Below are 27429 nucleotides of genomic sequence, written 5' to 3' on the forward strand. Positions count from 1 at the left end.
TTAGCTGCTGCCTAGTATTAGATATATTCCGACTAAAATCCATTGACTGTATAGGACTGAGAAAACCCTGCCGTTGATCTTACTCTGATCCTTTGTTTCTGTGTGTTTTATCTCTGTGGACTGTTCCAGTGGTGTATCCTCCACACGCATCACCCTGCTTGTATCGGGGACGTTAAGACCCGTAAACAATATATATTCGATTGTTTAGAGGAACAAGGACGTATCTCCAACATGGAGTGCTTAGAAGTAAAGGGACGTATCTCAAATTTATCAATTTTTAGATTTTAATAAATTACAACTACGAATGAGATTTTCTTATAGAATTTGTACATTATATCAATTGAAATGGTCTAATTCTGTTAAAGTACTGGGTTTTGAAAGAATTAGACAATTTCCATTGATATAAAGAACATATTCTCTAAGAAAAGCTCACTCGTAGTTGTAATTTATCAAAATCTAAAAATACGTCCCTTTAATTACGTCTAAGCACGCCATGTTGGAGATACGTCCTTGTTCCTCTAAACAATCGCATTGTCCTCATTAAAACTTCCAAGAACCTTGTCGCTTCTCTGTGCTTTGTTTTCTAAATTGTAATAACCTTGTCCTGTTGGTGGTAATCTATCCATGAATCTCTCACGTCTAGTCAATTATAGTTTTTTTTCTTCAGTAGAATAAGAAATTGGAAGTTTTTAATATCGAGTGAAATACTACTACTACACTTTACTCGTCACAATTGTACAAGTTTCTGTATGATTTAGCAATGTTCTGTTATATTGTTTTGTATAAACACTGACGAAAATAAAGGATTTGGTTTTGTTGACGAAAAATGAATATTTGTCAAAGTTAAACACCGTCTTGCAAACATTGTGTGTTTATACAAAATTTTGGCTTGGTATTTATTTTTGCGTTTTTTTTTAATGACCGCAAATACAGCGAAATTGAAAACCACGCGAACTTTGCCAATTATACAGTATATTGAAATCATAGAACTGTTACGTCATTTCACATTTTAAAATCCGACAGTGCCTTCTACAGAAATTTCGTCTTATTATGTTTCTTTACACAACTGGACCTGGTTTCTATTAATATTACAAGTCATCATGCGATGTAACTGAATACACATAAACAACTTTCATGTACACATCTTAAGCGCGTTTTTTCATTAATCGTGTAAAACATTTCCTTTTTACCATTATGTCCATTGAATATATAATTGTTCATGGTATGGTTAACAGTGAAAGTTATATTCAAAGTAATATCCACTTGTTTCTGAACCCGACTATTTATATTAATGTTGTTATACTACTTGTTACATGTGTTGATTTATCACTGAAATACAGTTTAACCTCAAGTCGTATCAGTTATATAAGGTGTTTTAGTCACGGTTCCTTATAATCATATTTATACTTACTCTCAATAGACGGTATTTAACTGCATTTTCTAAATAATTTCATTCATGCATTCGTCTTTATAAATATTTTAACGAGTTTTCTACGAAGAGATATAACTCTTCATGCACTTAATATATGCAAATGCAGGGTTTTCCCTGGGACCCTCAAATTTAATAAATTTAGGAGTCCTGGGAATCTAATCACAATTAATATGTAGTAAAACTCTATCAATTTTGGGAGTCCTTTGGCAATTTTAGGAGTCAAAATGCAGGTTTTTGCGAGTCAGGGAAAACCTTGCAAATGTATGCGTTTTACTAGAGTTCTTTCAATGTGCTCCTTAACATGTTTACATTATTACGTTCTTCTAGAGATATTTTAATGCGTTCTCTTTATAAAGCTATATCAAAGCATTGCCTCAATAGAAGCATAGTTGCTAGAATCCGCATTCCATTAAATGTCTATTATCAAAATCATTTCATGGGTAGTTCTATTTGTTTTAAAATGATTAATATTTGTTTTTTAAGTCTTTATTGATTTGTACTCTTCAGGTTCATCATGACTAACCGGAATTATTACGGAATCCATGGAACAATGATTTCCAGTCTGAAACGTGTCCTTACACAGCTTTTGTGCCCAGACCAAGCTCGAATTTATCGGTGATCTGTATTATAACGATTTGTCCGGAGTGGAGCAAAGTGTTAACTTTATTGGAAACGTGTATCGATTAAAAACTCAACATGGCCGACTTGATTCATATGATAAAGAACGGTGGTGTGATGGTGTTTTCCAATTTACAAAGGAAGGCACGCTCTCGGCAGCTACTTGCAATAGTGTGTATTGTGAGTTTTATAATTTTCTTTATTCACGGACCAAATATTTTTCATGTAAAATATAGAAATTCTGTGGTGTACAATCATACCGAGGCCTATAAGTATCGTCACGAGCAGTGTTACAACTGTAACCCACATGATTTCAAACTTCTCATCAACAGTGACAAGATCTGTGAAGTAAGTTCTTCTTCACCGGAAGTTAACATATTGGTACTCATTTCCAGTATCCACAAAAACAGAGAACGAAGAGATATGTATCGAAAAACATGGCTGACATATACAAAAAACAACACGGCAGACATCAGGTACGCCTTCATATTCGGCGATATCAATGATACAGACGCAAATGCAGCATTATTAGAGGAGAGTAAACTCTATAACGATATTCTACAAGAAGATTTTCATGATTCATATACTAATTTGTCAATCAAAACAATGATGGCCTTTAAATGGGCATCTACACATTGTGCGCACGCGCAATATTTGATGAAGACCGATGACGACATGTACGTCAATATACCCGGTGTTAGGAAAGCTATTAGAGATAATTCCCAACAACTTCAAACATCCATCGGAGGCAAGTGTTTTCCTGAAGCAGATCCTGTACGGGACAAAACATCTAAGTGGTACGTGTCCTACCAGTATTATCCTAAAAAATATTACCCAGGATACTGTTCCGGAACAGGCTACGTCACAAGTATGAGAATGTTGAAAGACGTATATAAAGTCTCCAAACATGTTCCATTTTTCTATCTGGAGGATGTGTTTGTTTCATTATGTGTTGAAAGAATCGGTAAAAGTCTTCACTTCATTGAAGGATTCAACAGTGGGATCGTTTCTCCTATCAATAGTAAAGTATACAAAAGTGAAACTATGCGTACCTCGCATCGTGTATCACCGAAACTACTTCTTAAACTCTGGAATAACGAGTGTTACGGTGAACAAGTACTATCAGGATTTGAAGAAGGTGCAGAGAAGAATTGGGAAGATTGTTAACAATATGTCTCAATTTCTCAAATATTCAAAACATTTCCTAATCTTTGTTTATATAAAAGGCATAGCTTAGCCCGTAAGAAGTTTTCTATACTTTTATAATGTTTTATATTGAAAAGCTTTAATAGATAAATGTTTAAGCCTCGCATTGAATCCGTAGTATTTCTCACACGTCCTGTTCTAGAGGATACCCCGATTAATAAAGTATTTATACGATATAATGTTTTTCATTCAAAATTATGAACGGTGCCTAATTTTCTGTATACTTTTCAAAATGTGTAATTTTACTCTATCCCCGAAGCTTTTCTTTTTTTCTGACGCGAAAATATAACACATTTAAAGCAGTATCTTCGTAAGCGATAATCTTATTTTAGCGAAAATTTTAGTTTAGCATTGTTTTATGCAGGCCGCATTGGCTTAATCATGATTGCGCTTAATACATTGTATACACTACACTGTATTTAGATACAAAATAATGTGAATGAGCATCACGTTAATCTGTTAAAATAGGTTCATTCAAAAATTCGAAAAATTTTGTTCGCCAATACGAGTAAGTTTACGGTATTGCGTCCTCTCCTACAGAAAATATTACGTTTGGGAAGGTTTAGATATTTTAAAGATTGTTCTACAAGTCGTCATCTACGATACACTATAAGCAGATTGTTCATTTACCTTAACTAACATATGATAACTAAATAAAAGTAAAATTAAATCGCCAGTTACAACCCGGATTAATGTTTTTATTGAGTACGGATTGTTTTTCAGAATTCTCTGAAGTCACGAGACGATTTATTTTTACATATGTAGATTTGCACAAACAAATATACAATCAAATAGATCTTTCCCATCCGCCAAACAAGCTGAAATCCTGGGTAGAACAATTGATCTGACTGTCCTCGACTAGATTACAATTGGCCTGTTAGAGCATATCGTTACAAACAAAGGGTTGTTATTTGGAAACGTTAATACACTGAGCTTATCAATAATGTACGCTGACTGTTCAAACGGTCCATTGTTTGTTGTACATTCCGCGGTAACATTTCAGCTCAATTGTTAAAACAATTATATAATAGTCTACAATAGGTTGATCCAGTACTCGGAGATCAGCCTATTGATAGGGTTGAATGTTGAAGTCTGGGATATGAATGAACTGTTAGAGAGTGTACAGCTTCGTCCAGAAGTGAGGTATTCCTTAGGATATACCTATCATACGCAGATATCAACAGACCTTTCTTTTTCGCAAATCTCTAACCGAGTTTGAGGGAGAGTGATACAATAATATCAAAGGCATAGGAGCTATGAGACTTCCTCAGAAAAAGCAACAACAAAAACACACACAAAAACAACTATATAATGTGTGAATGAGAAAACGTATAAACTTCCGTCTACCTTAAAAATCACGCGTGAAATGAGTTTAGTACTAAACATGTTAAAATAAGCAGGTCATTATTATCTGTACGATACTAATTAGGTAAATCAATCGTCAATGTTTCCTTAATCACAATCATCATAGGGAAAAAATAATGTGAGGTATATCTTAAATTTATTTAAAATGGGTTTTGTTTTCCTGATTACATATCTTTTTAAGTGGATATCGTAGATCCTCTGGCTTAAAGGTAGTAGTATTTGTATAAATATTTCCCTCACAAGAGAGCTCTCACTCCCTAAATATCCAAACATAACAGTCGGTATTTATGCATTGATTAAATCGTTCAATTCCATCCAATCTTGATATGTTTATCATATATCACCGTCCGTCCATCCATCGATCCCTCCATCCATCCATTGTATCGGTAAACAATGTACTTGTTCATTACTCTAGCTTAACTACTGGTTCGTCCATTGTCAGTACAATGGGGACCGATTGAGGTGTCCTGCTGGGTGTCTTCGTAAGCATGCTTCAATTAGGTAGCACTATAAAGTCGCCATTAGTTCCACATCTCTCGCGCTGGGAAACCGCCCTCAAATGACCTGTTGGTATTGTTTTAGATAAAACAAAACAAAACCAAATTGCCAGGACTTTCATTTCCTTCAATCGTTCACATCCATTACTCTCCAAATACAAAATTGTCCATCGTCTTTCTACAGAACAGAAAGATATTCAATAAAACAGACATAGGAGGTATCCTTTCAATATACAACTTTAATCTAGGATTCAATTAATGAATTAGACAACATCATAGTCATTTGTGATAAAAAGGACCCAGTGTGTGATCCCAGAAGGAGACGAATAATGGATACACTTCATATTGGATCCATTTTTGAGATGTTGTAACCTCAAACTTATACAATACTTAAATTTTACAATACTTAAACTAAACAACACTTAAACTTATACAGTATCTAAACTGATACAATGCTTGGAAAATGCGGGGAGGAAATATACAACTATCCAATGATATGACTGGAAAAAGATGCTATATTTCTGACCAAGAGCCATCGTGCAATTATGATCGATAGAAAACACGAAATCACCTTTTGTATAGTTTGATACAAAATGTTAATACTCCGCTTTTTCCACCTTCCAAAAAAAGAGCTTATCAATCTAATTTGGAAATATAATTGTAATCCGACGAAATTCTATCGTCTTCGCCTCTATCTTTTTTATTAACTTTCGTCCTGATAGTTCCCATTTACTGGTGCTAATTAGACATATTTATATACAGAGGGTGCCATGTTTTGTGATAGGCAGACTATATATTTCTATGGTGTGGCGTTCATGCCAAACTTGTGCAATAATATCTTTAACGCTCATGAGGTTTTCTCTGTTGCAGGACTATAAATCGGCAAAAGTTCCGGCCTATCACAAGGAGACTTAACACGAACATACCGCAGCCTCCCAAAACACACATACGCACTCACCACACGCATGCATATCGCACGCACGGGAGGCCGTCCTTAAATGGCCTTGGCTGTTAATAGGACGTTAAATAAAATAAACCAAACCAAACCATCTGTGTTGCAGGAAGCAAACTGCCTCCATTGAAATCAAAACAATGAAGATGTGATTATTCTATCCTAATGCCACGTCCTTACGTCACAGTGACGTCATTATAATATTCGTCACATGATCATTTTCTTTTCAACTTTACTCTATTAACAGCTACTGTAACTTAAACACTATTAAATAACATCGAGAATAAGTAGTGACCATAGATTAGCATTAGAATTGGAATTTACTAGGAATGAATCAAAATTCTACAAATGATGGACACAAGCAAAAAAGTTGTAAACGTTTGTAAGAAAGTTTAGGACAACCATTATTTTAGCAGGTTAGTGCAATGATTATTTGGCGGACCCAAAGTACTTGCCGTAAAAACGATATATATAGATTGTAAACCAACCCGGTAACATTGGCGTTATCATGATTAAGCGGAAAGCTTCCAACTCAAAAACGGAGAAAATAAGATCATAAGATCAAATATGTAGGCCACTAGTATATAAGGAGAGACACATGAACACAATAATTTAATGATTTTTTTTTTTTTTTGTGATTTTGGAAATTTGTAAAGAACATCAAATTCACGAGTTCATTCTGAGAGACAGTATTATTTACAGTTAGTCTGTAAAAGTCAAACGACAGATTAAACTATACGGTAATCTCAAACGAATGTAATGGATGTTTGACATAATAAACAAAAACACTATCATACAGCTGTTTCGTCGTTCTGATGCCGAGAACATTTTTAAAAAAATGTTTTAAAAGTGAGAATGGGTGATAAATGTTCATGATTTGTATATTTGATTTTTAATATGATTTTGTAAAACTGTTCTGTATTGCTCACCCTAGGTGTAGTATTGTATTTTTTAACATTTTAATATTTGTTCCCGATTTAAAATCGTGTGATTTTTATTAATTATTTTGTCCTGTATACTAGTATGAAATACTATGATTGATGTTTAAAGTTTGTGTTTAGATTCAAATCTTGTGTGTTGATTTTTAAAGTAAAGCAAAAATCTGTCTTTTCATTATTAAGGTTGATATATTTGTTACTGTATATGTAAATTTGATATTGTAATTAACATTTACATCTACACTACATACTTGGGTCCCCTGACAGTTTGCAGACAAAATATTTCATGTGTATCAAATCAAATTTGAAAATCAATATTACATAAACATATGAATGATGACGTTACAATGCAATTCGAAATGTGACATTGACTTGAGTTAAAGTGCTCATTTGCAACAAGTTCCAGAATCCACAGTAAAATAATGAAAATAGAAGATTCCTGTTTCATTCTCTATGAATATTGTGTGATATACATGTAGTTACACATAAAATGTTGTAAAAAGACGAAATAACACCATAATTTTATGAACAAGAAAAATGTGATGTTTAGCTGATATGTTGGGATTAAATTTCTTGAAACTAAATAAAAATGAATGCTGTTAACTGGATTAAACCTAGATTTGTATGACGGGTGTCGCCATGACCTAGATTTGTATGACGGGTGTCGCCATGACCTAGATTTGTATGGCGGGTGTCGCCATGACCTAGATTTGTATGACGGGTGTCGCCCTGACCTAGATTTGTATGGCGGGTGTCGTCGTGACCTGGATTTGTGTGGCGGGTGTCGCCCTGACCTAGATTTGTATGACGAGTGTCGCCCTGACCTAGATTTGTATGGCGGGTGTCGTCGTGACCTAGATTTGTGTGGCGGGTGTCGCCCTGACCTAGATTTGTATGGCGGGTGTCGCCCTGACCTAGATTTGTATGGCGAGTGTCGTCGTGACCTAAATTTGTATGGTGGGTGTCGCCCTGACCTAGATTTGTATCGCGGTGTCGTCGTGACCTAGATGTGTATGTCGGAAAACCTGGTCTTATTCTCATTGGGGTTTTTTCAAGAGTCTCCAGGCATGCTTTTTTTTTATCTTTATTTTATTTTCTAATTCGTATTCTGCCCTCAATTTTTCGATTTAGAATGATAATTTTGTTATCATATCTTTAATCTTTACACTGTTTTGTTTTGAATACAATCTATATATTCTTCACGCATTATTACAATGGTTCTATATGGATAACTCTGGCAACTCTGTGGGGTAATTGGATATGCCTTTTATCCCATGATTATAATCACTTGTTATACCTGTTGTACATTCTTCACGAGTGAAAAAAAAACGTACATGGAGTATAACTGTTTCTTATTCTGTCAATATTCTTGAAATTTGCTTTAATGGAAGATTAACACTGCCTTTGATGTGATGCCTTTGGAGTCATGCATTTGGTGTCTGCCTTTGGTGTCACGTATTTGATATCATGCCTTTGGAGTCATGCCTTTGGTGTCTGCCTTTGATGTCATGTCTTTGACTCGATGCCTTTGGTGTCATGCCCTTGGAGTCATGCCTTTGGTGTCATGTATTTGATGTCATGTCTTTGATTCGATGCCTTTGGTGTCATGCCTTTGGTGAGATACAGTTGATGTCATGCTTTTGATGCCTAATGCATACCAAGGTATCAAGTTATTGACATTACAACACTACATTCGAAAATGTGACGTAGGCCTTTATTAGAGACCGATTTGTTGAGTAATGATACTGTTGATATGAACATAGACACATTTCATTAATCAATAAAACGAAAGGTCTGAACCAATAAACCACATACTGTATAGTTAGTATTATTCACGGGGGCTAAATTTTGCTTTATATACGATCATTTAACATATAACACGAAAATTGATGCCTACCAATTAATGTATAGAATGATTACATTTCGTGGTTGCCCGAAATTTTAGTCCGACTAGGACAACTGCAAAATGTTAGCCCCCTTGAAATTTTACAGTTATACAATACATTTGCAGGTTCCCTTTGTTATTGCGCAATCCGTTCACAGTGTTTGTTTTGTCGTTAAGTGATATGTTTGCTTTATGCCTCTAATTGGTTGATCATAATAGCCTAGTAACACGGTATTCCTATTTGGGATAATTTGTTTGAAGGAATATGGTGTCCCGTACCAGTGTTTGTCACGTGGTACCGCTGTATGAACGCTCATCTATAGTTCTTATCAATGATTACAAACAAAGATAAACGGTCCCTTTAAAGACAGCAATTATTGAAGAGTTATCAATTACAGTTATAGAGTAAACTGTGGTCTGACTAAGGTATCAGGTATTAAACTTCCTGGTACTTACATGTCTTTCAAGTATGTCCAATATCTATGTTAGTAATATGTCAGTCTCATTGTCCATATCGTTATCAAACATAAAAAAAATAATGTCCTTCAAATCGAACCGTGTTGTCTGGGGGAAACACATTTATCTAATTAATATAACAAATAGTTATAAGGGTGTTTAACGGCTCGTTTAAGATCAATGTCATTTCGGGCCGCACAAATCAAACCACTAAACGATAAATTATTTTGACATGCAAAAAATGAATTTATCAGAGAAATAATTAAAATGTTTTAATATATACCTGTCTGCTCTGTGTTCTGTTTTTTGTTTGTGTTTTTTTTCCCCGAACTACTGTTGTCCCACTGATATGGGTATTGATTGCAAAAATTATCTTATAACAATTGCGAAATAAGTTATATCAGCTTAGCTTGTTGGCCCGTATTAAAGTGCGCGAGAGGTCTTACTGTAGGAGTAAACCAGAGACCTCGAGGAAAATCCACGTGGCTGTATACCCAGCACCAGCAATGGCGACATTGCACAACTTTTGTGTTGACTCTGGAGCCAGAACTCACAAACCAGAAAAAAATATGCCACTGTAAAATCCAGTTGAATATGAGAGTTGTTTATTTAAAACAGTGTCAATATTTAACTTCCTTCTCCAATGCACTTCGGTAATTTTTTGTTTAATTTTTTCGGTATGAATATATAATGGATTTGCTGTGCAGACTTTTCTTTGTATTCACCGATATATCTTGAATTACTCATTTTTTTGTTAACATGACCTCCGTATTACTCTGGTAGTATTGGTATTTGTGACTAAATTTGATCATTCAAATGTTCGCTGTTTACTCAAACTCCAGTTTGAATTACATTCGAACATGCCTGAAGATCACTTTTATTTACCAAAACACTTACTAGAATGTATTGGACGCCCATCTGTATGTCAATTTACTTTGGCCCTTTTAGTGACCTTTGTAGACAGATCTGGTTGTGGAACATCACACTGTCTGAGGTTAGTAACAATATGTTACTGGTGTTATATATATACAGGGTAACACGATCTCACTGTGGAACATCACACTGTCTGGGGTTAGTAACAAAATGTTACTGGTGTTATATATATATACAGGGTGACACGATCTCACTGTGGACCATCACACTGTCTGAGGTTAGTAACAAAATGTTACTGGTGTTATATATATACAGGGTAACACGATCTCACTGTGGACCATCACACTGTCTGAGGTTAGTAACACTATGTTACCGGTTATATATATACAGGGTAACACGATCTCACTGGAACATCACACCGTCTGAGGTTAGTAACAATATGTTACTGGTGTTATATATATACAGGGTAACACGATCTAACTGTGGAACATCTCACCGTCTGAGGTTAGTAACAATATGTTACTGGTGTTATATATATACAGGGTAACACGATATCACTGTGGAACATCACACTGTCTGAGGTTAGTAACAATATGTTACTGGTGTTATATATATACAGGGTAACAGGATCTAACTGGAACATCTCACCGTCTGAGGTTAGTAACAATATGTTACTGGTGTTATATATATACAGGGTAACACGACCTCACTGGAACATCACACCGTCTGAGGTTAGTAACAATATGTTACTGGTGTTATATATATATATATATACAGGGTGACACGATCTCACTGGAACATCACACCGTCTGAGGTTAGTAACAATATGTTACTGGTGTTATATATATATATATACAGGGTGACACGATCTCACTGGAACATCACACCGTCTGAGGTTAGTAACAATATGTTACTGGTGTTATATATATATATATATACAGGGTGACACGATCTCACTGTGGAACATCACACTGTCTGAGGTTAGTAACAATATGTTACTGGTGTTATATATATATATACAGGGTAACACGATCTAACTGGAACATCACACCGTCTGAGGTTAGTAACAATATGTTACTGGTGTTATATACAAACAGGGTAACACGATCTAACTGTGGAACATCACACCGTCTGAGGTTAGTAACAATATGTTACTGGTGTTATATATATACAGGGTAACACGATCTAACTGTGGAACATCTCACCGTCTGAGGTTAGTAACAATATGTTACTGGTGTTATATATATACAGGGTGACACGATCTAACTGGAACATCTCACCGTCTGAGGTTAGTAACAATATGTTACTGGTGTTATATATATACAGGGTAACACGATCTCACTGGAACATCTCACCGTCTGAGGTTAGTAACAATATGTTACTGGTGTTATATATATACAGGGTAACACGATCTAACTGTGGAACATCACACTGTCTGAGGTTAGTAACAATATGTTACTGGTGTTATATATATACAGGGTAACACGATCTAACTGGAACATCTCACCGTCTGAGGTTAGTAACAATATGTTACTGGTGTTATATATATACAGGGTAACACGATCTAACTGTGGAACATCTCACCGTCTGAGGTTAGTAACAATATGTTACTGGTGTTATATATATACAGGGTGACACGATCTAACTGGAACATCTCACCGTCTGAGGTTAGTAACAATATGTTACTGGTGTTATATATATACAGGGTAACACGATCTAACTGTGGAACATCACACTGTCTGAGGTTAGTAACAATATGTTACTGGTGTTATATATATACAGGGTAACACGATCTAACTGGAACATCTCACCGTCTGAGGTTAGTAACAATATGTTACTGGTGTTATATATATACAGGGTAACACGATCTAACTGTGGAACATCACACTGTCTGAGGTTAGTAACAATATGTTACTGGTGTTATATATATACAGGGTAACACGATCTAACTGTGGAACATCTCACCGTCTGAGGTTAGTAACAATATGTTACTGGTGTTATATATATACAGGGTAACACGATCTAACTGTGGAACATCACACTGTCTGAGGTTAGTAACAATATGTTACTGGTGTTATATATATACAGGGTAACACGACCTCACTGGAACATCACACTGTCTGAGGTTAGTAACAAAATGTTACTGGTGTTATATATATACAGGTAAACACGATCTAACTGTGGAACATCACACTGTCTGAGGTTAGTAACAATATGTTACTGGTGTTATATATATACAGGGTAACACGATCTAACTGTGGAACATCTCACCGTCTGAGGTTAGTAACAATATGTTACTGGTGTTATATATATACAGGGTAACACGATCTAACTGTGGACCATCACACCGTCTGAGGTTAGTAACAATATGTTACTGGTGTTATATATATATACAGGGTAACACGATCTAACTGTGGAACATCTCACCGTCTGAGGTTAGTAACAATATGTTACTGGTGTTATATATATATAGGGTAACACGATCTAACTGTGGACCATATCACCGTCTGAGGTTAGTAACAATATGTTACTGGTGTTATATATATACAGGGTGACACGATCTCACTGTGGAACATCTCACCGTCTGAGGTTAGTAACAATATGTTACTGGTGTTATATATATATACAGGGTAACACGACCTCACTGGAACATCTCACCGTCTGAGGTTAGTAACACTATGTTACTGGTTTTATATATATACAGGGTAACACGATCTAACTGTGGAACATCTCACCGTCTGAGGTTAGTAACAATATGTTACTGGTGTTATATATATACAGGGTAACACGATCTCACCGTGGAACATCACACTGTCTGAGGTTAGTAACAATATGTTACCGGTTATATATATATATAGGGTAACACGATATCACTGGAACATCACACTGTCTGAGGTTAGTAACAATATGTTACTGGTGTTATATATATACAGGGTAACACGATCTAACTGTGGACCATATCACCGTCTGAGGTTAGTAACAATATGTTACTGGTGTTATATATATATATATACAGGGTGACACGATCTAACTGTGGAACATCTCACCGTCTGAGGTTAGTAACAATATGTTACTGGTTATATATATACAGGGTAACACGATATCACTGTGGAACATCTCACTGTCTGAGGTTAGTAACAATATGTTACTGGTTATATATATACAGGGTAACACGATATCACTGTGGAACATCTCACTGTCTGAGGTTAGTAACAATAAGTTACCGGTTATATATATACAGGGTAACACGATCTCACTGGAACATCACACCGTCTGAGGTTAGTAACAATATGTTACCGGTTATATATATATACAGGGTAACACGATCTAACTGTGGAACATCACACTGTCTGAGGTTAGTAACACTATGTTACTGGTGTTATATATATACAGGGTAACACGACCTCACTGGAACATCACACCGTCTGAGGTTAGTAACAATATGTCACTGGTGTTATATATATACAGGGTAACACGATCTAACTGTGGAACATCACACTGTCTGAGGTTAGTAACAATATGTTACTGGTGTTATATATATACAGGGTAACACGATCTAAGTGTGGAACATCTCACCGTCTGAGGTTAGTAACAATATGTTACTGGTGTAATATATATACAGGGTAACACGACCTCACTGGAACATCACACCGTCTGAGGTTAGTAACAATATGTTACTGGTGTTATATATATATACAGGGTAACACGATCTAACTGTGGAACATCACACTGTCTGAGGTTAGTAACAATATGTTACTGGTGTTATATATATACAGGGTAACACGACCTCACTGGAACATCACACTGTCTGAGGTTAGTAACAATATGTTACTGGTGTTATATATATACAGGGTAACACGATCTAACTGGAACATCTCACCGTCTGAGGTTAGTAACAATATGTTACTGGTTATATAGATATACAGGGTGACACGATCTCACTGGAACATCTCACCGTCTGAGGTTAGTAACAATATGTTACTGGTGTTATATATATACAGGGTAACACGATCTAACTGTGGAACATCACACTGTCTGAGGTTAGTAACACTATGTTACTGGTGTTATATATATACAGGGTAACACGATCTAACTGTGGAACATCTCACCGTCTGAGGTTAGTAACAATATGTTACTGGTGTTATATATATACAGGGTAACACGACCTCACTGGAACATCTCACCGTCTGAGGTTAGTAACAATATGTTACTGGTGTTATATATATACAGGGTAACACGATCTCACCGTGGAACATCACACTGTCTGAGGTTAGTAACAATATGTTACTGGTGTTATATATATACAGGGTAACACGATCTAACTGGAACATCTCACCGTCTGAGGTTAGTAACAATATGTTACTGGTTATATAGATATACAGGGTAACACGACCTCACTGGAACATCACACCGTCTGAGGTTAGTAACAATATGTTACTGGTGTTATATATATATACAGGGTAACACGATCTCACTGTGGAACATCACACTGTCTGAGGTTAGTAACAATATGTTACTGGTGTTATATATATACAGGGTAACACGACCTCACTGGAACATCACACTGTCTGAGGTTAGTAACAATATGTTACTGGTGTTATATATATACAGGGTAACACGATCTAACTGGAACATCTCACCGTCTGAGGTTAGTAACAATATGTTACTGGTTATATAGATATACAGGGTGACACGATCTCACTGGAACATCTCACCGTCTGAGGTTAGTAACAATATGTTACTGGTGTTATATATATACAGGGTAACACGATCTAACTGTGGAACATCACACTGTCTGAGGTTAGTAACACTATGTTACTGGTGTTATATATATACAGGGTAACACGATCTAACTGTGGAACATCTCACCGTCTGAGGTTAGTAACAATATGTTACTGGTGTTATATATATACAGGGTAACACGACCTCACTGGAACATCTCACCGTCTGAGGTTAGTAACAATATGTTACTGGTGTTATATATATACAGGGTAACACGATCTCACCGTGGAACATCACACTGTCTGAGGTTAGTAACAATATGTTACTGGTGTTATATATATACAGGGTAACACGATCTCACTGTGGAACATCACACCGTCTGAGGTTAGTAACAATATGTTACTGGTGTTATATATATACAGGGTAACACGATCTCACTGTGGACCATATCACCGTCTGAGGTTAGTAACAATATGTTACTGGTGTTATATATATACAGGGTAATACGATATCACTGTGGACCATATCACCGTCTGAGGTTAGTAACAATATGTTACTGGTGTTATATATATACAGGGTAATACGATATCACTGTGGACCATATCACCGTCTGAGGTTAGTAACAATATGTTACTGGTGTTATATATATACAGGGTAATACGATATCACTGTGGACCATATCACCGTCTGAGGTTAGTAAAGATAGGTACAGATAGCAGAGACAACTGTTGTTACTGGTGTTATCTAAGAATGAAACTGTCTCTAACGCATTAAGGTATTTATGTCTGCAAAACTCTTGCATTTAGATCGACCGTACTTGATATGTTTATGTTTTGAGTACCTCTTAAATAAACACATGGTCAGAGTCATAAAAATGCTTATTGATGATCACTTTTGCAGGATCGATAGAATACATGCCCAGTGTAAAAAAACATAAGCTGTATTTTGGCGCTTTCTTTACCCTCGCCAAAATACAGCTTATATTGCTCGCCACTTTTGCTAGTCGCTTTTGTCAGCTTATATTTGAAGACACTGACTATGTGTTCTATTTATCCTGCAAGAGTAGTTATAAATAAGCATTTTAAGAGAAACCGTATCAACAATATTCTAAATATGTTCATCTTTTAAACGTCGTTGTTATTCCATCAGGACAATGCCCCTGTTCCCAAGTCTGTCATTGCAAAGGCTGCCATTCACGATTGTGGCTATGAATTGATTGAGTATCCGCCTTATTCACCTGATCTTGCTCCATCAGACTTTCATCTATTTCCAAACCTAAAACTGAAAATAGCTATTTCAGGCACCCACTTTCAGTCCGATAATGACATCATACATGCAGTGGATGATTTTCACACCAAAGAAAAGGGGTTCTATAAAAGAGGCATTGAGGCCCTTAAACACCGCTGGCAAAATTGTATAGATACTGAAGGGGATTATATTCAAAAATAATACAATATGTCCGGCAAAATTCGAATCCTTCAATATGAGTTTCTAAACATATCAAACAGCCCTCGTATTTCCAATTGTCATCTGCGTATCATGCAGCTGTGTCGATTTTGGGATTGAATATGAAGCTTGAAACGTTTGAATTCAGTAAGAATCATAATTTGAAGTTATTTATGTGATGCGTAGAGATATGTCAACAACTGGCAGTTTATACAACAGCACGATTTGCTGATGGGGTCGGAACACAGGGGCACGTCACTATCGAATGGCTTTACATTCGCTTGAGTTGTCTGTTGTCTCTATCACTAACGCGTAGGCAAAGTCATATGATAGTGATGCACACCTGTGACATGTTCTTATTAAACTACCGAAGAGATTTGTTTTTGTTTTTTTTTGGGTTTTTGGGGTTTTTTTTTTTTTTTTTCTATTTCTGTTTTGATTTATGGGTCGCGTCTCGAAATTTCGATTAGTTAAACACTGAATGGCTGTTGTGCGTAAATAAAATTATATATCCATACGCATGGAATGAAGTCACGTTTTCGGTATCAAATATACACTGCATATCTGGTAAGTTTATAATGTGGATAGGCGCCCAAATGCTAATATTTAAATTGTATATAAATGTACAGGGTAACACGATCTGATATTTCACAATCAACACCATATCTTCAGCCGGATTGGGGTGACGAGAATGGGAAATTATTGCCAATTTGACTCAGTTTGTAACAGTGGCGTAGGAAGTCGTCAAAAAGTGGGGGGGGCAAAATTTTTTTTAACCTTAAATTTTACACACTAAACAAATCGTATGCCATCTCCGCAAAATTAGCCAATAATTATCATTTCAACATCCCATAATAGTTTTGATAATTTATGTAGTACAAAATAAGTTATTTACGCAAATCAGAATATATATATTAAATATAGCAAAACATGAATCACCAGGCCCGCCCAGGGCGGGGGGGGGGGGGGGGGGGTCCAGTAATTTAGTAATAATGCGAGCGCCGTAGGCGCGAGCCGATTTTTTTTTGCGGGGTACGAGGGGCCGCCCAGCGGGTCCAGGGCAGCACCCTGATATGGGGTCAAGGGGGTCTAAGTCCTCCGCGGAAAATGAATATAGTACATTTCCAATAATTCGGGATCAGGCGCGGATCCAGGAGTTTTCGAAAGGGGGGTCCAGTAATTAAGTGATCATGTGAGCGCCATAGGCGCGAGCCGATTTTTTTTCTTTTTTGCGAGAGGTCTGGTGGCCGCCCAGCGGGTCCCAGAGTGGCGAAGCCCCCCTGTAGATCTGCAATCGAAAGGGGGGTCAGTAATTTAGTGATAAAGCGAGCGCCGTAGGCGCGAGACGATTTTTTTTTTTTGTATTTCCTCGTACCTGTCGGTAATAAGTATCACTCTATTCACGTTAAAACCGCGCATTCTTCTTCATGTTGTGTTTCTGTCTTTTTTCTCATTATGAACTCAATTAACTTCACAAATTATCATCAACTTATTGAATCTATGTGATGAAGTTGAGCAAAATTTCTTATAAAGATATAAATATTGACTTACCAGGCTGTTGCACAGGTCTGAGGATTGATATAATAGTATAAAAGTCGGAATGTTCCGGATGTACAAGATAAAGTTTTTATCGTTGCCTTCAAGAAAACATTATCAGTTCGGAAATATACAGATATTTATCGAAATGAATATATAAATTCGCGTTTTATCCCCTTTTTTTAGATTTTGGATGTCAAAAAGTGGGGGGGCAAAAAGATATGTTTGCCCCCCCACTGAAAAAAGTGGGGGGGCAATTGCAAAGTGATAAGGCTGTTACAAGTATTACGTCGCGATTTGTATTGGCCCCAGTTTCTTAAACTTCCCTTACCTGAAGGAAATCCTTTTAGTTAAAATTTCCATAGAAACATTACTCTCTATAAAAGGAATTCTTAACTTGGAAACTTTCCTAAAATTCTGAAAAAAAAATCATACGGAAACTTTTAAGTTAATGAATTTCCGTAAGCAAAGATGTTAAGAACTTGGGCCTTCCACCATCATCAACAACAACTTGGGCCTTCCACCATCATCAACAACAAGACAGGCCTTCAACCATCAACAACAACACGGACCTTCAACCATCAACAACAACACGGGTCTTCAACCATCAACAACAACACGGGCCTTCAACCATCAACAACAACACGGGCCTTCAACCATCAACAACAACTCGGGCCTTCAACCATCAACAACAACACGGGCCTTCAACCATCAACAACAACACAGGCCTTCAACCATCAACAACAACTCGGGCCTTCAACCATCAACAACAACACGGGCCTTCAACCATTAACAACAACACGGGCATCCAACCATCAACAACAACACGGGCCTTCAACCATCAACAACAACACGGGCCTTCAACCATCAACAACACGGGCCTTCAACCATCAACAACAACACGGGCCTTCAACCATCAACAACAACTCGGGCCTTCAACCATCAACAACAACACGGGCCTTCCACCATCAACAACAACACGGGCCTTCAACCATCAACAACAACACGGGCCTTCCACCATCAACAACAACACGGGCCTTCCACCATCAACAACAACACGGGCCTTCCACCATCAACAACAACACGGGCCTTCAACCATCAACAACAACACGGGCCTTCAACCATCAACAACAACACGGGTCTTCCACCATCAACAACAACACGGGCCTTCAACCATCAACAACAACACGGGTCTTCAACCATCAACAACAACTCGGGCCTTCAACCATCAACAACAACACGGGCCTTCAACCATCAACAACAACATGGGCCTTCAACCATCAACAACAACACGGGCCTTCAACCATCAACAACAACACGGGTCTTCAACCATCAACAACAACTCGGGCCTTCAACCATCAACAACAACACGGGCCTTCAACCATCAACAATAACATGGGCCTTCCACCATCAACAACAACACGGGCCTTCAACCATCAACAACAACTCGGGCCTTCAACCATCAACAACAACACGGGCCTTCAACCATCAACAACAACACGGGCCTTCCACCATCAACAACAACACGGGCCTTCAACCATCAACAACAACTCGGGCATTCAACCATCAACAACAACTTGGGACTTCAACCATCATCAACAACAACACGGGCCTTCCACCATCAACAAGACTTATATAACATTTAGTGACCGTACACAGCAGCAATATCACTTCAGCTAGCTTTAGCTTGCGGTCATGAGCTGTAGGTCAAGAATGGTTGCATACAGTTGATGTATTTGTTCGTTCAACAAGGATGAGAGAAAAAATTTGGAGTTAAGAAGCAGATAATAAAATTTTGTCCCATTCCTGGTCTGATAAACAAATACATTTTGATATCTCTACAATCGACACTCTTTCCCCCCGAAGAATCAATACATGTACAATGACCAGGACGGATGTATATATTTCATCACGTGATTTTTGTTTAGTTGTTGTCATTGTCGTTACTGCTATGTACGGTATGCACAATTTATGCTGTGTGTCCGCGGATTGTATATGAGAAACAACTGTATAAAAGATGTCTGAATATTTAAAAAAATCTAGGAGTGTTTGCTTACGTAACCGATGCTGTATCCATGTTCAAAAAATAAATATATTCTGCACGTGCGAGGTATTGCTTAAAGGCCTTTCTACCACAATACGCTGTGCTATGTGCCGACCGTTGGATATATAGAGACTGTATGTTATAGTCCGCTATAACCTTTCGGTCTTTTCATTGGTCAAGAATTCGAACTTTTATCCGAACTACAATTGTTATTGACGTCATCAATAATCGAATGACGTCAAATCACCTGGTCCCAGCTGTCACCTTTACACCTTATTTGCATACGCTAAAAAAGACCTGGCCACGTTTCCCTTTGATTCAAGCCGATATTTTTGTGGTAGAGACAGGTCACACGACTCGTGATTGTTGGATGAGGAATATATTTCACACTCGTAAATTATTTTGTAAAGATCGTGGCTTTTGTAACCTTAAAAAAATAGCTTACTCGAGTGAAATAAATTCCATATCCAACAACCACTCGTTGTGTAACCTCTTTTTGAAATACAATGTTGTCATTTATTTAGATAAGAAAAGGGTGGAAATGTACACTTAGACATTAATCGTGACGTCACAATTATTATGACGTCATAAACGCAATACTAAATCAGTGTTTCTTAAAATAGAAATATCATGTTCATATTAGAAAATATTAACCTCCATTTCTTAGCCAATGAGAATTGTGGGAAATAGGTTAACATGAGACATGCGCTGTTATTAATTAAACCTTTGTTAGACTATTTATCTAACCGATCTGTACACAACCTCTGTAGACCGCCTAAAATGTTTTCTAATTAATTTGCAATAGGCCTTCGGCGAATGACTACCGACCGAAGGGATCATTAACACAACCATAACTATATCGTTTGTTGTTTATCTACTAAAGTTGTGCTATTGTTTCGTGTTCTTTGTTTGTATGTGATTGTTAGGATTTTTTTTCTTGAAAAGGTGGCGAATGCCTGGAAACTTCGACAATCTATGTGTCTACTCTGTTGTTATTACTACATGACATGTGAAATATCCGCAAGGAGTAGTTTTACACGTAATCGCACTAATACAGCAAAAACTCATTTTCTAAACTTATCTTCCTGTGTTTCCCTGGTTTTAATTTTGAATCACTACTGTGGTTTCAAACTGGCACATTACTGCGATCGTATCTCATATAAGTTCTGAGTTTTCCCTTTTAGATACTGGAACATCGCCTGGAAAATTCAACAATTTACTTGTCTGCACTGTCGTTATTACTACATGACCATTTGTATGACCTGTTGGAGACACCCGTGCCACGACCTCGTGATCATAGCCGCTTCATTTACAACACATTCTTGGGACAACGATTAACTGTTTTGATTCCATTAACGATCAATGTCAGAATCTCGCTCACGCGTTTATCTGGACCATTTGATATAATTTCCCAAATGGTTCAAGAACAGAGAACCACAGGTTATCGGCGATTGTTCGTTGTCATGGTAGCAAACTAATGAGGTTCTGATTGCCGGTGAAATTAGAACCTAGACAAACCAATAATGTAATGGACGAGAACAACATATTCAAGTAGATGTTTTCTTTTTATCAAATGTTATAGTTTGGAACAAATGTATCAAGCATCGTGTTAATGTTTCAAAGGCCTTTAGCGTTTTATCACAAACAGGTCATGCATTCATATTATGATTATTAAAGACACGTGCAAAATCGTGACGTCATTAGTGAACACGTCACACGGCTTGCTCTATAATGATTTGATGATTTTTTTACTTATTCCATCGTTGATATGAACTGTGTGACCAATGTAATGTTAAATTATGTAATGGGGTAATCATATTAATTCGTTAAAACAATTTGATGTGCCACTTCCTTAAAGACTCGTGATAAATCAATATTTAGTGAACTGGTTTGATTAATTTAATATTTTATCAACATTTATTTGTGATCCTGTTTATAAAAAGCAGACCCTTATCTATATCTTATAACCATTCTGTCTCCATCTTATAACTATATATACTGTCTTTACCTTATAACCATATATATTGTCTCTACCTTATAACCATACTGTCTCTACCTTATAACCATACTGTCTCTACCTTATAACCATACTGTCTCTACCTTATAACCATACTGTCTCTACCTTATAACCATATATACTGTCTCTACCTTATAACCATATATACTGTCTCTACCTTATAACCATACTGTCTCTACCTTATAACCATATATTTACATTTGGATGGCAAAGCCATGATATAAACAAACTAAACAAATTTGCAGTCTATGAGAGTATAACTGACACCCAAAGCGTGACACCATTCTATGCATAACTGACACCCAAATCGTGCATTCAGGTGTTATTCATACGCGACCGGATCCCCCGGAACTACTTGCAACCAATGTAAACAAATGGCATCTTATCATTGCTCATCATGCTATCGGATAGAGTAAGAGACCAGAAAACAAATTCTTAAAATGTAAAACGAAAATAAAGGTAAGAATGGTTAACAATCACGAAAATGGAAATAAAACAAGATTTAATAAAAGATATTTGTTCCGGGGCCAGAGTGGAAAATCATTACACACCACATTGTTTGCGCGCCACCGCCACCCAGTGTTTGAATGACAAAAATTTTGAAACCCGACACATCATGTTTATGTCAAATCATAAGAACGAGGCTTCTCTCCGGTCGTACAATAGAACAGCTTCTTCTTCACAAAAGAAAGCATCACGTGGTGCATTATCGTGTCTAACGCATCCTAAACTTGAAACAGCCATGGTACCCGTCACAAGCAACGTTGTCGCTGAAGCTCGTCTAACTCCCTCGGCCACTGTCACTTCTCTTATTGGTCGTATCCCTGACACCGGTGCTGTTGTAGCTACTATAAACTGTAATGCTGTTTCCATGCAATCAAAGAACATGTTTACACCTGATTTTTTGGCGAATTCCACTTTCTCCCACTGCATATTCAACTTTCATAGCTAAACTCTGTCAATGCTGTCAGCCGTTGCGTGCGCGTGGTGACGGGTGAAATTTCCATCCGCATAATTGTTCCGGATGGTAATTTTTTTTTTTTTAATCCGAAATCGTTAACAAACTGAATAATTCATCCGTATATTCTGAAATACTGACTACCAATATTATTGATATTGTTATTAAAATATCTGATGATGTTTTCAGTATTTTTTTAATTATTTCCACGCACTATTTTTTTATTTATTTTTTTTGCCAATCAGCACGTGAATCACAATAGGCTGTTCAATTTGATGACCTCTGACAATGGAAACGTCGGTAAAAGTAAGATTTTAAATTATAATGAAAATTAAAGTTGAAATCGAAAAGAAACTAATATAGAAAACGTAAATATAAGCATTAAACTGTCTTTTTATGGATTATATGGTCTATATAGATGCCAGAGCTTTGCAGACAATCATTTCATAATGCGCTAGCGCGCATTATGAAGATTGTCTGCAAAGCTCTGGCATCTATATAGACCATATAATCCATAAAAAGACAGTTTAATGCTTAAATATACTGTCTCTACCTCATAACCATATATACTGTCTCTACCTTATAACTATACTGTCTCTACCTTATAACTATATATACTGTCTCTACCTTATAACCATATATACTGTCTCTACCTTATAACTATATATACTGTCTCTACCTTATAACCATATATACTGTCTCTACCTTATAACTATATATACTGTCTCTACCTTATAACCATATATACTGTCTCTACCTTATAACTATACTGTCTCTACCTTATAACTATACTGTCTCTACCTTATAACCATATATACTGTCTCTACCTTATAACCATATATACTGTCTCTACCTTATAACTATATATACTGTCTCTACCTTATAACTATATATACTGTGTCTACCTTATAACCATATATACTGTCTCTACCTTATAACTATATATACTGTGTCTACCTTATAACCATATATACTGTCTCTACCTTATACCTATACTGTCTCTACCTTATAACTATACTGTCTCTACCTTATAACTATATATACTGTCTCTACCTTATAACTATATATACTGTCTCTACCTTATAACTATACTGTCTCTACCTTATAACTATATATACTGTCTCTACCTTATAACTATATATACTGTCTCTACCTTATAACCATATATACCGTCTCTACCTTATAACTATATATACTGTCTCTACCTTATAACCATATATACTGTCTCTACCTTATAACCATATATACTGTCTCTACCTTATAACTATACTGTCTCTACCTTATAACCATATATACTGTGTCTACCTTATAACTATATATACTGTCTCTACCTTATAACCATATATACTGTCTCTACCTTATAACCATATATACTGTGTCTACCTTATAACTATATATACTGTCTCTACCTTATAACCATATATACTGTCTCTACCTTATACCTATACTGTCTCTACCTTATAACTATATATACTGTCTCTACCTTATACCTATACTGTCTCTACCTTATAACCATATATACTGTGTCTACCTTATAACTATATATACTGTCTCTACCTTATAACTATATATACTGTCTCTACCTTATAACTATATATACTGTCTCTACCTCATAACCATATATACTGTCTCTACCTTATAACTATATATACTGTCTCTACCTAATAACCATATATACTGTCTCTACCTTATAACTATACTGTCTCTACCTTATAACCATATATACTGTCTCTACCTTATACCTATACTGTCTCTACCTCATAACCATATATACTGTCTCTACCTTATACCTATACTGTCTCTACCTTATAACTATATATACTGTCTCTACCTTATAACCATATATACTGTCTCTACCTTATAACTATACTGTGTCTACCTTATAACCATACAGTGTATATACTGTCTCTACCTTATAACTATATATACTGTCTCTACCTTATAACTATATATACTTTCTCTACCTTATAACCATATATACTGTCTCGACCTTATAACCATGCATACTGTCTCTACCTTATAACTATACTGTGTCTACCTTATAACCATATATACTGTCTCTACCTCATAACTATATATACTGTCTCTACCTTATAACTGTATATACTGTGTCTACCTTATAACCATATATACCGTCTCTACCTTATAACTATATATACTGTGTCTACCTTATAACTATATATACTGTCTCTACCTTATAACCATATATACCGTCTCTACCTTATAACTATATATACTGTCTCTACCTTATAACTATATATACTGTCTCTACCTTATACCTATATATACTGTCTCTACCTTATAACCATATATACTGTCTCTACCTCATAACTATATATACTGTCTCTACCTTATAACTGTATATAATGTGTCTACCTTATAACCATATATACCGTCTCTACCTTATAACTATATATACTGTGTCTACCTTATAACTATATATACTGTCTCTACCTTATAACCATATATACCGTCTCTACCTTATAACTATATATACTGTCTCTACCTTATAACTATATATACTGTCTCTACCTTATAACTATATATACTGTCTCTACCTTATAACCATATATACCGTCTCTACCTTATAACTATATATACGGTCTCTACCTTATAACTATATATACTGTCTCTACCTTATAACTATATATACTGTCTCTACATTATAACTATACTGTCTCTACCTTATAACCATATATACTGTCTCTACCTTATAACTATATATACTGTCTCTACCTTATAACTATATATACTGTCTCTACCTTATAACCATATATACCGTCTCTACCTTATAACTATATATACGGTCTCTACCTTATAACTATATATACTGTCTCTACCTTATAACCATATATACTGCGTCTACCTTATAACCATATATACCGTCTCTACCTTATAACCATATATACTGTCTCTACCTTATAACTATATATACTGTCTCTACCTTAAAAATATACTGTCTCTACCTTATAACCATACTGTCTCTACCATATAACCATATATACTGTCTCTGCCTTATAACCATACTGTCTCTACCTTATAACTATACTGTCTCTACCTTATAACCATATATACTGTCTCTACCTTATAACCATATATACTGTCTCTACCTTATAACCATACTGTGTCTACCTTATAAACATATATACTGTGTCTACCTTATAACCATATATACTGTCTCTACCTTATAACCATATATACCGTCTCTACCTTATAACCATACTGTCTCTACCTTATAACTATATATACTGTCTCTACCTTATAACCATATATACTGTCTCTACCTTATAACCATACTGTGTCTACCTTATAACCATATATACTGTCTCTACCTTATAACCATACTGTGTCTACCTTATAACCATATATACTGTCTCTACCTTATAACCATATATACTGTCTCTACCTTATAACCATACTGTCTCTACCTTATAACCATATATACTGTCTCTACCTTATAACCATATATACTGTCTCTACCTTATAACTATATATACTGTCTCTACATTATAACCATATATACTGTCTCTACCTCATAACCATATATACTGTCTCTACCTTATAACTATACTGTCTCTACCTTATAACTATATATACTGTATCTACCTTATAACCATATATACTGTCTCTACCTTATAACTATATATACTGTCTCTACCTTATAACCATATATACTGTCTCTACCTTATAACCATATATACTGTCTCTACCTTATACCTATACTGTCTCTACCTTATAACTATACTGTCTCTACCTTATAACTATACTGTCTCTACCTTATAACCATATATACTGTCTCTACCTTATAACCATATATACTGTCTCTACCTTATAACTATATATACTGTCTCTACCTTATAACCATATATACTGTCTCTACCTCATAACCATATATACTGTCTCTACCTTATAACTATACTGTCTCTACCTTATAACTATATATACTGTCTCTACCTTATAACCATATATACTGTCTCTACCTTATAACTATATATACTGTCTCTACCTTATAACCATATATACTGTCTCTACCTTATAACCATATATACTGTCTCTACCTTATACCTATACTGTCTCTACCTTATAACTATACTGTCTCTACCTTATAACTATACTGTCTCTACCTTATAACCATATATACTGTCTCTACCTTATAACCATATATACTGTCTCTACCTTATAACTATATACTGTCTCTACCTTATAACTATATATACTGTGTCTACCTTATAACCATATATACTGTCTCTACCTTATAACTATATATACTGTCTCTACCTTATAACTATATATACTGTCTCTACCTTATAACTATATATACTGTGTCTACCTTATAACCATATATACTGTGTCAACCTTATAACTATATATACTGTGTCTACCTTATAACTATATATACTGTGTCTTCCTTATAACTAAATATACTGTCTCTACCTTATAACCATATATACTGTCTCTACCTTATAACCATATATACTGTCTCT

General features: G+C 35.8%; 2 protein-coding genes across 3 annotated transcripts in view; both read left to right on the forward strand.

The window, feature by feature from the left end:
• The window catches only part of LOC117340916 (beta-1,3-galactosyltransferase 1-like), a 47360-nt gene extending 40183 nt beyond the window's left edge, over window positions 1-7177 (forward strand). For both annotated transcript variants that reach the window (XM_033902700.1, XM_033902699.1), the window contains one exon: window positions 1940-7177. In XM_033902700.1, coding sequence (XP_033758591.1) covers window positions 2129-3217 — 1089 coding nt within the window. In that variant the 5' untranslated portion in view covers window positions 1940-2128 and the 3' untranslated portion in view covers window positions 3218-7177. The remainder of the gene's footprint in view (window positions 1-1939) is intronic.
• Window positions 7178-18397: 11220 nt separating this feature from the next.
• Window positions 18398-19606, forward strand: LOC117340470 (putative uncharacterized protein DDB_G0285119). The gene has a single exon (XM_033902229.1). It carries the CDS (start codon window positions 18398-18400, stop codon window positions 19604-19606), a length of 1209 nt encoding a protein of 402 aa, XP_033758120.1.
• The last annotated feature ends 7823 nt before the right edge of the window (window positions 19607-27429 follow it).

This window comes from Pecten maximus, chromosome 13 (genome assembly GCF_902652985.1).
Source record: "Pecten maximus chromosome 13, xPecMax1.1, whole genome shotgun sequence".
Lineage (NCBI taxonomy): Eukaryota > Metazoa > Mollusca > Bivalvia > Pectinida > Pectinidae > Pecten > Pecten maximus.

Bases quoted from the DNA above. Each gene is read 5' to 3' on its own strand.
- LOC117340470 (XM_033902229.1), top strand. From the start codon at position 18,398: ATGTTAAGAACTTGGGCCTTCCACCATCATCAACAACAACTTGGGCCT.